The sequence below is a fragment of the Ambystoma mexicanum genome, chromosome 6p (genome assembly GCF_040938575.1).
Source record: "Ambystoma mexicanum isolate Mex_15411 chromosome 6p, UKY_AmexF1_1, whole genome shotgun sequence".
Taxonomy (NCBI): Eukaryota; Metazoa; Chordata; class Amphibia; order Caudata; family Ambystomatidae; genus Ambystoma; species Ambystoma mexicanum.
In genome coordinates this window covers 1,072,209,634-1,072,222,669 of record NC_090935.1, presented here as the reverse complement: position 1 = coordinate 1,072,222,669, position 13,036 = coordinate 1,072,209,634, and the positions used below count along the sequence as shown (strand labels likewise).

Here is a 13,036-nt window from a genome sequence, read left to right as displayed (position 1 = left end):
GGGAGTGACCAGCTGTAAGTGCCTAGGTGGAGTGTCAATAAATAAGTAATAAGTAAGTAAGTGCAGGCCTGTGGTGACATGGGCCAGAGAATGCCAAGGCAAAGTGCTGGGGGTAGTTTATGCTGTAGGCGATTGGGAGTGGGAGGACAGGGCTCAGGAGGACACAAAAGGGCCCTGGTCAGCAATCTGAGCAACTGTGGGATTTAGCAGACAAAAGGGAAGGAGGGGGTGAAAATGAAAATTTTGATTAGCTTCTGGAATTTGAGGAGATCCAGCTCAATACGAAGAGGAAGGGGGGAGCTGTTCCATAGGAGGAAGCATGCTGGGGAAAGAGATGGGCCACACATTTGCTGTTTAGCGAAGTGCTTAACAGACAGAGAGTTGTTGCCGGAGCAACATAAAGATCTGAATGGACAGTATTCAGCGAGAGCAAGTTGTAGATAGCATGGTCCCCGGGCCTAGACAGCCTTTTGGATGATGCAGAAAGATTTAAATTTGATCCTTGCAGCAACCTGGAACTAGTGGAGAGACTTTAGGGCTGGAGAGATGCAGTCCCTGGACTTCAGGCAAAGGATACGTCTATTCTGGATTAGCTGGAGGGGTCATAGAAAAGAAGAGGGTATATTAATGGAAAGCTATTGAAGTAGTCTAGCCTAGAGAGAACCAAAGCTCTAGAGACATTGAGCTTCTGGGGGAAAGTGAGGCCAGGAAGAATTCCTTTGAGAAGGTAGAGTTGAAATTAGGATTTCTTTGAATGGTCCTGAATGTGAGGGTTGAAGGAAAGCGAGGAGTCAACGATGACTCCAAGTTTTATGGCTTCAGATGAAGAAGGGGAGAGCCCATAAAAGATGGCCAGAGTGAGGGACAGAAACATGGAGCAGGAGTCCCAATAGGAAGGATCTCAGTCTTGCTGGCATTGAGGCACAGATCATTGGAAGTACACCAGGATTAGATGGCATATAGGCAGTCAGGAATGATGGAATAAGTAAAGAGAGGGTTAGAGGGAAGTTTTAAGAAGAATTGTGTGTCATCTGCATAACACTGGAATTTTGGGCAGAAGGCGGAGATGAGATGTGCAAGCGGCACAAGGCAGTTGTTAAAGAACAAGAGAGAAAGGTTGGAGCCCTGACGGTTGCCGCAGGTGGAGATATAGATGGGGGAGGAGAAAGAACCCAGAATAACTTGCGATGGACGGTCACTGAAGAAGGAGGTCAGCCAGTCGAGTGCCTGATCTGAGATACCTAGTGTATCTTGGAGTCGTTTTGTGAAGATGGAGTGGTTGACCATATCAAAAGCAAAGGAGAGATCAAATAAAATGAGAACAGCTGGAGAGTTGGAATTAAGAGATGCAAGCAGGTCCTTGTGGGTGCTCAGAAGAGCAGTTTACATGCTCAGGATGATTTGGGGTTTTGCAGTGAAGTGTGTGGCCAGTATATTGCAAAGGGCCTGTGAGGGAAGAGGTGAAGAGGAGACTACAGAGGGATGGGCTAGTTCCCCACAGATTTTAAAGAGTTCAGCCATGTTGTTGGATGCACCAGAGATGCGAGTATGGACGTGGACCCTTTTTTGGTGTGGATGGAGAGTCTGTATTGCTTTTGGAGCAGGCAACATGTCTGTTTGTCTGAGGGTGATGCTGAGGTCTGCCACTTACGTTCCACAGCTCTGCACTTGCATTTCAAGGATGCAGGTTCGGAGTCGTATCAGGTGTTATGCTTTGGGGCATGTTTCAGGCAGATCCTCATGACTTGCGCAAGCATGTTAAGGGTATTACTAATGGTAAGATGGAGGTTGCTGAGAGCAAAGTCCGAGGTAGATTCTGGAGTGGGGGGGGTGGAGTGAAGGTAGATGCGAATGTAGCAGCTGACACTCATTTCATCGGACAGATATTCATGAACGAGGTTGGCAAGGCGAGGTGGGACGCGGTCATGGGGCCAATAGGACCCAGGTGATAGGAGGGGAGAGAGTGGTCTGACCAGGAGAGTGGGTGATCTGTGGGGAGGAGAGTGAATGATCGATGTGGATGAAGGCCTCATGAGTGTGTCCATCCGAGTTGGTAGGACCAAAAGGGAGAATGGAAAGGGAGAGGGAAGTGCAGAGGTCATGGAAGAGAGTGGATGCCATGATTGAGGAGTCAAGGTGGATGTTAAAATCACCCATGAGAAGGAGTTTAGTGGTGGTTATGAGGAGAGAGGAGAATAAATCAGCCCATTCAGAGAGGAACAGGGTGGTAGAGCCATGTGACTTGTAGATGGTGGCAATGGTCAGAGAGGAGGTGGGAGAGATGACCAACTTGCAAATCAGGCTCCCAAAGGGAGAGTAAGGCTGGGTGGGTATGAAAGAAGAAGAGACCCACTCAGAGATGAAAAACAAAGCAACCCTACCACCTGCACGGTTAGTGCGAGGCTTGGAGATGATCTTATAGCCATCAGGGAAAAGGGAGTCAAAAGCAGCAACTGAGCTGGCCTTGAACCACATCTTGGTAAGAGTAAGGATATCGAGGTCAAGGTCTTCAAGAAGGAGGCAGCTATCTGCAGAGTTTTTGATCACAGAACAAGCATTAAGCGTAGCTCGATGCAAGAGATCTCCACCTTTAAAAGTTTTCAATGGAGTGGTTCAGGGCCATGGTATACCAGTTAGAGGGGGGAGAAGAGAGTGTGGAAGAAGGAGTATCGGGATTGGGGAGGAAGTTAATGAGGGACAGCAGGTGCCAGTCGAAGAGGAGGAGGTTGGGTTGAGGACTTTGAACCACGATAACACCAGTGTGATACACATTAATGATACACCTGTATCATGCAAAGCCCAACAAAAAGACTTCCCATTTAGTGCCACCATGAATGATTGAGCATGTAAGAGGAGAGGCATTAGTGATGAGACGTGGAGTCCATATTTCTGGAGAAGGGGCAGAGAAGATGATATCATTAAAGATCTGTGTGGAAATTGTGCTGACATAGGTGTCTCTGATAGGTAGGCCAGGGTTAGTGGTCAGGATATATATTGTTAAGCTTTTTCCTTCCAGAATTTTGATAGAGAGAGGATAGGTGATAATATAGCAGTTAGAAAATATGGAGGAGATGGTGAGTGCCATAGTGGTAGAGGAAATGAGGAAGAAAGGGGAGGGGCTGCACAGCACAGTACACACACAACTCACTAGGTGGCCTTGTAGCTGAGGGAAGCAAGACACAGATGCACTGGAATAGTAATCAAGCTCACAAAAACATATGCAGGGCACCTAATTCGATTTTTGATACAAGGTACTCTGAACACACAAAACGAAATTGGCAGGGCAGATGCAAGGGCAACTACAGTCAGTGTTTGATACAAGGCACTCTGAATACACAACAAAAAATAGTTAACATAGATGTAAGGGCACCTAAATTGGATTTTTTATACAATGCACTCTGAATACACAGAATGAAATTGGCAACACAGATGTAAGGGCACCTACACTCGATTTTTGACACAAAGCACTCTGAACACACAAAACAAAATTAGTAACACAGGTGGAGGGTGCATTCGAAGAAACAGTTTGGCTAGGCAGGCAATCAGAGGCATGTGAGGCAAGGTACTGATGACTTGGGCTATGTGGGAGTAGGAGAAAGTAAGTGCATGAAGGAGCACAACAAAGTGTCAGTTATGTTGCAGAGATGTTATAAAAAACACACACCAGGCTACACATGTTCAAAAAGGACAATATGTGATGTAGTAAGGACAGATTGAGATTAAGTAAGGCAATGAAGACAGAGTTTTGTAGTCACCCCATTGTTCAACAGTTGTTAGGGATTAGTGGAGGGGCAGTCCAATGCTCAGTCATCACTCACTGGCATTTTCCTGGGTGCGTTGAGTTGCGACCCAAGTTCGTGTGGTAATGGGCTCTCGTCCTTGCGGCCACTCCATGCTTTGTAGTGGGAGAAGGGAGGGGGCACTCTGAGCCCTCCTAGGCCTGTATAGGCTCAGACAGGTGCCTTCGTGGTGGGCCTTGGTGAGGGGGCTGGCTTAGCCTGCCGGCAATCTGATTGTCCTCAAGGCTGCTCTGCTGACCAATTAGACTAGAGGCTAGGCGGGCTGTGGAGGAAATCCATTGCAGGAAAGGGTGACCGCCATGATGGAGATGTTCAAGCCCTATCAAGGAACATCAGCCCCACTGGGCTGTAAGAACAAGAGGATTGCTTCAATTGAGGAAAAATCTGCCATATCAAGGCGTGCTTCTGGTAGTGGTGTAGATCAGGAGATTAATAGCATACAGTTCAAAGGAGTGCAGTAGAAATCTTTAAAAGCCCTGCTGGGCTTACCTGCAAGAGCCGATGTGGGTAAAGGATAGATGGAGCCTCGTGATGGCAGGGAGTCTCAGCTGCAGTAAGCTGTGCCCGTTTTGGAAGATGGGAAGTGAGGCAGAGCTAGAACAACAGGGCCTAGTGGTGCACCTTGGTAAGGTGTTATGGAAAGAGCCATGTTCTGAGTGAATTGCAAAATTGCAGAATTGTATGGGCCTTCCAAGATGACACTAGTTTCAAGTTCCAGAGGGTGGGTGCATGACAAGAGAAGGATTGTTTGTGGGTCCTCTCTTTGTGGACGAGTTGTGGTTCAAGCCATTTGGTCGATTTGCTATGCGCATACCAGCAGATAGGTGGACCTTAGCCAACAGGTATGCTGGTGTGCTACTCGCGAGTGCTTTGTAGATGATACAAGCAGTCTTGAACAGTATCTGCATTTGGAGCGGAAGCCAATGTAGTTTGCGCAGAATGGGGGTAATTTGGTCAAATTTACGTGCTCCTGCAATAAGTTGTGCTGTAGCATGGAGGACTACTTTTAGGTGAGCCAAGATAGCAGCTCGAAGACCTGCCGGGAGAGCATTTCCCCCATCAATGTGCGAGATGAGAAGGGCCTACACTATGGCCCAGAAGTCATGTGGCGGAATGAAGGGTTTGATTTTAATAAGGGTAGAGATTCTAAGCCAGGCTATTTGGGCCTTTCCTGCTAGGTGTTTCTGGAAGGACAGGCTGCTGTCAATGGTGAAGCCTAAGGATTACTTTTCACTGATCCTTTTCTCCCCATCACCCTTCTCTATCCCTACCCACTACTACTGCCCAAAGGCTTCCTACTAGTTCGTAATGTCCTTCCTTATCCCTTTTCACCAACTCAGACACTGCCTCTCTCCTTTCCCATGTCCACCCTATGGTCACACCCTCTAATGCTATTCCTTAAACCCTAATCCCTATCTACCCTTCCATAATCCCCTATTTTACATCTTTCCTCAACCTCTCTTTATCTTCCTCTTTTTACCTGGCCCTCTTCAAACACACACCTATCATCCCCATTCGCAAGACACCTTCGATTGACCTCTCTCCTCCCTCTTATATCTAGTCTATCTCACTTCTCAAAACTATTCCCAAACACTTTGAAAGAGATGCATTCCCCGGTCTATTCTTTTCTTAATTCACATTCCTTGATTCCATCAGTTTAAGTTGGCTTCCATCCAGCACACTTGACTGCATTTGCTCTGTCGTTCATCTCCAACTCACTTCTCTCAGCCTGACACAATAAACTCTCTTCTATTCTTATTCTTCTAGATCCCTGTGCTGCATTTGATACCCTCAGCCATCATGCGTTACTTTCTGTTCTCACTTCTCTTTGCTTCTCTGATATGGTTATTAATTGGCACCAGTCATAACTTTCTGCTTGCAATTATTCATGCTCCTGGACTGGTCATACTTCTCTGCTTTTACTCTTATCTACAGTCTCGCACAAGGTTCTGTTCCTGGTCTGTTAAACATTTCTATGTACACTAATCAACTATTTTCACTTAGTCAATCCTTCAATATTTCATGTCACTTTTACACCAATTACTTCCAGATCGTCTTCTCCATTTCTCCCTTGTCTGACTCTCTCCAGTCTATTGTTTGTCCGTCTGATGTTCAGTTTTGGATGTATTCTCATTTCTTGCATCTTAATCCCTCCAAAACTGAGATTCTTGTCTTTCCAGTTGTGTAGCCTTCCCCACTACATCTCCCAGTGTGCCTCGCCTTCCCTTATTCTTTTTTCTCTTTTTCTTTGTCAGCTTGGGATCTTGGGGTCACTTTTGATTTCTCTGTTTCCTTCTCGTCTCACATCTCTATTACTACCCTATCTGTCACTATTACCTATACAACATCTTTCAAATACAACCTTTCTTATATTTTCATGCAGCTACGTTTCTTATCCCCTCTTCAATTTTCTCTTAGCTAGCCTATTGCTCTGTGCATATAGCAGGCCTTCCTTCTTTTTTATCTTACTCCTCTCAGTTCACTCTTTAACTCTACTATCTGAGTTCTCTTCTCTCTCTCTCTTTCATTTCATCATCCATTCTTTTCTTTGACTCTTGTCTTCCATTACATTGTGTTACTAGTGTCTTTAAATGCTACTATGGCCAGGGTCCCTCTTATCTGTCTTCCATTGTGTCTCCCTGTTCTGCCTCTTGAGCTCTTCACTCACAACACGTGCATCTTCTTTTGGTACCATCACCCTCACCCCCATCTATTCTGCACTCTTTTTCTTGTCTGGAACTCTCTTCCTCCTGATATCTTCTCTTCGCCCTCACATCACACCTTCTGTACCCAGTTAAAAGCCCATTTGTTCTCCTTTCTTTGTGCCTCACTGTATTATCAATTTACTTTAGTATTCAATTTTCTCCTGTGATGTTTTGTCTAACCATGTTCAACGATTTGGCAAGAGTTCTTTGTAAATGTCAACAAAATACAAAATATTTAAATGGCAGCAGTATGCTGTATAAATCTACATATAAAACATAACATAACATAACATAACATAACATAACATAACATAAAGCAACTGTGTATGGGTGGTTTCTCGTGCCACAATGTCTGTTTGGTCTAATCTACCCACACCGAGGAAGGTCCGAGGTGTGCCTGGGATTCTTCCTATCCCATCACATGGCCCCCCTAGGCCAGTGTGCTAATTGCACCACATGCAGGGCAAGGGTTTCATGTGCCATTTGGGCAAGTGCATAACCTTTGTGAATGTAGCTGCTGACATTCAAATTTGCTTTGTGGGATAACGTTATTGAAAATGTTGTCCACTGTTAAACCTGGTGCAAGTACAAACAACGGTGATGCTATGTCTGGAAAAGATCTGGGGCTATGCTCATTTTGGGACTGTCAGGACTGGGGGCTAGCTAGCCTTTTTGGTTGTAACCCCTGAGCTTCTATCCGGGGCTGCAACCAAAAGACTCCGGGCTATAGCCCCCTCACCCCCCCTAGCAACACCTCTGAGTACAAATATACACTCCCATGCATCAGAGGGGTCAATTTCCATTCCATATCTGAGAGCATATGAAAAATAATGTTCACACCATTGAGAGATGGATCCGATCAACCCACTAAAGGCCCAGATTTAAAACGCCATACACCCTGCACTTTACTGCGGGGATCTCTCAGTAGTGCTGCGTTTCCAGAGCGCATTTTGAGTATGCTGTTACCAGCCCTACAAAGTGACACAAGAAATTAGGCATAACTAGGATGCCGATCTGTTTGCCAGAGTTCCCACTTACGCCACTGGACAGCAGATATGCTAGCTAAAACTCTTAGGTGTCTGCCGTTTTGTAGGTATTGTGGGTATCATGGTGAAACATTAATCATTAAATACGTTAAAAAAAACCAAACAAACACTTGTTGTAGCTTGTAGCCCTGATGGGATTCAAACTTTTCCTGTAGGCTCAATATTTTCGGTGGGACAAGTCCTTGACTTCACTGAGCAATCTTACTGATGGGGTTGACGCTAGCCAGCAAATGCATCATTATTCTGCAGGCACTGCCAGGAAGACAGCAGAGCCAGGGGGAAGGGGGCATAGTCTGTTAGAAACGCTGCCAAGTCCCGGGGGGGGAGGGGGATTTCACAGAGTAAGAGAGCTGCTCATACGAGCCAGCCAGAGGTACACAACTTCCAGAAAAAGAGCGAGAGAGCGAGAGAGAGAGAGAGAGGGAGGGGGGATGGTGGGCAAAAAAGAGAGAGAGAGCATGCAACACGTTTGCAAACACTGCTTGGCCAGAGACAAGGGTGCACAGATTGCCTGAAGGAAGACACCGGGGTCCTGTGACTGCAAATACAGCCAGAGACACAGCTAGGTCTACACAAGCCAGAGAGCGAGGGATATGATATAGGGGGGTAGTTAGCTTGCATTTCACATTGCCAGAGAGCGCTTTGGCAACTTTATTCTACATCTAGGGCACACGTACGAATTTGCAAGGCAGACTCAGCTTGTTATCCTCTTAAAGTAGATACATTGAGTATCACAATGGATTAGGTAAAAATGACACCTGCTAGCACATGGAGATCGTTACTGACCTCCTCACAGACCTTCATTCTGGACTGTCTTACTTCAAAAGCACACATGAAAGCTACAATGCAATTTCGAGACAAGGTATTTTTCAAACAAAGCACACCTCTGAGAGGGTATTTATCTCACTGCAGCATTAAAGTTAACACAACAAAGCGAAAAATAAAACATGGGGAAATGAATTAATTTTCTTTAAGACAAATCAGGTACTTTTACTCTACACATAATCCATGCTCACCTTAAACCTTTTCCAGGTTAACTAGGTTTGCAATTATTAACATGCTTCTTATTTAAACACTACAAAGCTACATTTATTCACTAACAGTTTGCTTTTTACTTCAGTTGCTATTTTAACGTATTGTACTTCCACACTGAAACACCAAAACATGCACTGGTATTCCAACTATGTGCTAATATCCCTACAGACCTTGGGAGGGGTCATTATCGCTTGGCATATTGACCCATCTCCAACTTATGCCTGAACTTTGCTGCAGTTCATTATCCCGCGACAACGATCCTTTCCTCGGTCTATACATCTCTATTATTACTGTGCTTACAGTATGTCATGGAGCACTAATAAATATAAATAGTATCTAAGATTTGATTTCCCATTTGAAATGCAAAGGTGTGAATAACAGAATGAAAATGAAGAAACCTAGATCAGCTTCTCAAACCCAAAGAAATCCATTGTCTTCTGAAATCATCAAAGGTTGGGTTGTGTTTACTTAACAAACCCGAATTTAATGAGATACCATGAGACTATGGGGCAGCAGATATTGAGATCACCTGGAAGTTCAGAGAATTCTGCACACTTACCAAAGACAGACCAGCAGCAATATAGATCAGTGGGATTTCAGAGGGGTTTCATATTTTTTCATTTACCACATTTTTACAGACCAATTGTTTTACATTCTTTAGCCCTTTTTTGCTCAAAATATGGGAGGAGAGCCCCCATACCCCTCTTCTAGATTCATTAGCTGTATTCGAAATTCATTGGATGTATTCAACACCCTCAATCACAAGATAACTCTTTATCAACTGAGCACTATGGTAGTAGAGTCAGACAAAGTCTTGAAGCCGTTTGAGTTCTTCACTTGTAATCATATTAACTGTGTCAGTATGATTGAGTCCACACCCATTTAACACACGGTTCACAGGGTCCTTTTTAAAAAAAAAATACTATTCACTGTAAGCCATTTTATAGCCTTTTAGACTGCAGGAGGCGTCATTATCGTGGGATGATGACCCACCACCGGGTTATGGCCAGAGCCAAAGCTGAGGGGCAATACATTGGGGAATAGTCATTATCACAAGTGATAATGACATGTCCGGAGATCTATAAGGCTATTATCACATGGTGGTAATGGCAATACATGTTTGGGAGATTTCATGCTGAAGTAAATAAGTTGGGGAATGGTCATTATCCCCAGTAATAATGACCGGTCCAGAGGTCTATAAGGCTATTAACACATGGTGGTAATAGCAATACATGTTTTGGAGATTTGAAGTGAATAAGGTGGGGAATGGTCATTATCCCAAGTGATAATCACCTGTGCAGAGGTCTATAAGGCTATTAGCACATGGTGGTAATAACAATACATGTTTTGGAGATTTAATGCTGAAGTGAATACGTTGGGGAATGGTACTTAACCCAAGTGATAATTGCCTGTCCGGAGGTCTATAAGGCTATTAGCACATGGTGGTAATAGCAATACATGATTTGGAGATTTTATGCCGAATAAAAACGGCGCTTTAAGAGTGAGTAAAGTAAGTAGACAAACCGAGTTAGTTAAGTTAGTTAATTAAATGTGGTTTTATTTTGCACTATTTAAATAACATTGTTGTGTTCTAGTTACGCATGTTACTTGCAACTTACAAAGGCCAACATAATAATATGAACTCTTCATCTTTACCGCCCCTGAATTAACAGGCCTTAACTATGCTTTCTAAAATGAAAACAGTGAGAGTCAACTTTGACACCCCCCTGAATAGGACGACACGGGTTCATTCGGTTATGATCAGTACTAGTTGCTATATTTGGCCTTTTAAACAACTACACCCATTTATTTGTGAATCACATGTGGCTGTAGCTAGGGCCTAGAAGCTGCTAAACTATATTGTACAAATTGAATTCCCCCACTGCTTCTGGCCTGCAGGCTAAAACTATGTAAAGCCACAAAATGGCCGTGTCCATCTAAGACGTCTCATTTGTGATCTGCTGGCGGAAATGGCTCTCTCTTGAGGATGCTCTGACTTGAGGTGAGCTCCCTGAAACCTTTAGAGCTGAACCTGACATCACTCACTTCAAAAAGAAATTAAAACTAACATTTTTCTTCAGTTTTCAGAAACATAATCCCACTCTGACTTGCTCAGTGATGTTTCTGATCCACTATCAGATCCCTAATGCCTTTCGATTCTTTGTGCTTTGTTAAAGCCCATCAAATAACAGAAAAGTGCCTTTGATCCTGATTCACAGAGGAGCATTTTTCAATGGGATTAGGACATTATAACATGCTTCTGTGAATCGGGCACTATAACGTGTTTCCTTTTGAGACACTGAGTTTAAGATATCTAAATTAAAAGTTGGCAGCGTGTACGCGGGTCTGATCGGAGAATGCAGGACATGATGCGTACACATGAAATCTAAAGAAGTTCTGAAGGGTTGCTGACAGCCTGTAAGAGGGGTATTGCCAAACGCCGTGGGCATCTGCTTTGCCAGCGTCCTGCTCAGATTGGCCTTTTGTCGGCTCAAACTTGCAAAAATAACTCCTTACCCATTTCTCTAACGCCCAGTTTGTAAAGTGGGTACCTTCTGAACATGTTTACAATTTTACAACGGTTCATTTTAGGCAACTATTACGCAGTTTCCTGCTGTGTGCCCCTAAGGGAACCCTGCAGAATGCCCCCTTGATGGCCAGAGAACAACGAGAGACAGCAGCGGGAAGGATGGGACTGGGGCAAAAATAGGCCCCAGAACCATTCAAAAACATAAAATACAATAGGCTATTTTTCAAAAAAAACTTTTGATTAGTACATGGGGGACACCTTTTTGGTAAAGGTTGTGTCACAGAACATTTTGTAGCAGATTTTAAGAAGTGTTTTAAATAATGTTTGTCCCTTTTAATAATGTACTTTTCAATACAAAATCCTTAACAGGATGTATAGTGTTAAACTCTACTTGCCTTTTTTACAGAAGGGCCCAGTGTAAGAAGATGAGGCGCAATCGCAAGAGATTCCGGCGCGCTTCTCTATGCACGTCCCTCCATTGTGGCATAGATGCCCATAACTGCTGCAATGCCCGGGACAGCCGGGTTCCACCCCCGGGGTAATCTTGGCCCTCTCCTCCAGGTCCAGGGCAACCCCATTCAGCTGCAGGGAACGGATACATCCAAGAAATCCTTTCTGCCTGGAAGCAGTTGCACCTGCATTGGAGACACATCGAAAGGGTTCTTTAATTACAATTTTCATTTCATAACAGTACCAACAGAAAACGTGTTTCCTAATTCACATGGATAACCCCCCAAAAAATATTTGCAAATGTTAACGTGAACACGTTTTTTTTGGTAACACAGAAATGCTGATATGAAGATTAGGACTAAACAAATTTACCATTTAACCAAAATAAAAAATGTGTGTGGGAGAAGAAAGGAAAAATTCAATAGTGTCGATGTATGCAGTTTGTGGTATTCTATTCCTAGCCTGGAGAATTACTCACAGTTTTGTTTCCTTTTCAAGAGCAGCAACGCTTGTTCTAGAAACACAATAAATGTTTCCATACAATAATTAATTAATCATTGGTAATGAGCTTAATAACAGATGCCAGCCTATAAGCATGGGACCGAGATTCGCACTTGTGTTGCTCCCTAATGTCTTGCTTCCAAAGCAAACACAGTGCCCCTCATTTATCTTCCATCTAGTCCATGCATCCTACATTACAGGGCCTGCGGCAGCAGGCCTGTAGTTGTGGTTAAGTTGCTCAACCCGTAGGAAGAGCACTTTTAGGGTGGGTTATAACGTCGTCTCCCCCGGACGAATCCTCACAACTTTGTAAAACAAGTTAAAGGCCCCGTCTGATTGATTCTGAAAAGTTTGGTAATGTTTCTCGCAGCAGGGGCAATGTTATAAGGGGGGGTCCGAAAATGTGTGGTTTTTCCCATGGACGCAATGGAAAGAAATGTGCTCACGCTATAGCCCAAACAGCTGGATGGATTTTCACCAAATTTGCGGCATGAGCAGCAGCTTGATCCCGAAAGCATGTTTTTGTTTTCTAAATTTGGTGTAAATCCGTCCAGTAGTTTGATTTAAAACAGCCGAAAAGTAGGTTAAAAAAATGTGTGATATCTGGGTTCGGTCCGCAGACTCACTTCACTGTTCAGTCCGTGGACGAGTCTCCGATTGGTGCAGATGGCAGCGTGATGTCTGCGGACATCGGACGCGCCCCTGATTGATGGTGATAAATGTGAGGTGCATCAGATTTTTGGAAATGTCCGTCATGTTGCATTCGCGGACAGAGCCTGTTGTCTAGGAACATCACGGTAAAACATTAAAAAACACAACATTGCACTTGTTAAACTTATGAAACACTTTCTGGGAGGTGGTGAGGATTGGATGGGATATGGCCTTCAAAAGCCCACAAAACAGGTTGCTTTTCAACTACGACATCCGCAAACAGTCCGGATGTCCGGGAGAATCTTGTGAAGTCCGCAA

At 44.1% G+C, this 13,036-nt stretch overlaps 1 protein-coding gene across 1 annotated transcript in view; it reads right to left on the bottom strand.

The window, feature by feature from the left end:
- The window catches only part of LOC138510185 (contactin-associated protein-like 4), a 2,554,874-nt gene that overhangs the window by 93,441 nt on the left and 2,448,397 nt on the right, over window positions 1–13,036 (bottom strand). Inside the window, exon 18 of the mRNA XM_069625670.1 lies at window positions 11,512–11,751. Within this exon, the coding sequence (XP_069481771.1) occupies window positions 11,512–11,751 (240 nt within the window). The remainder of the gene's footprint in view (window positions 1–11,511; window positions 11,752–13,036) is intronic.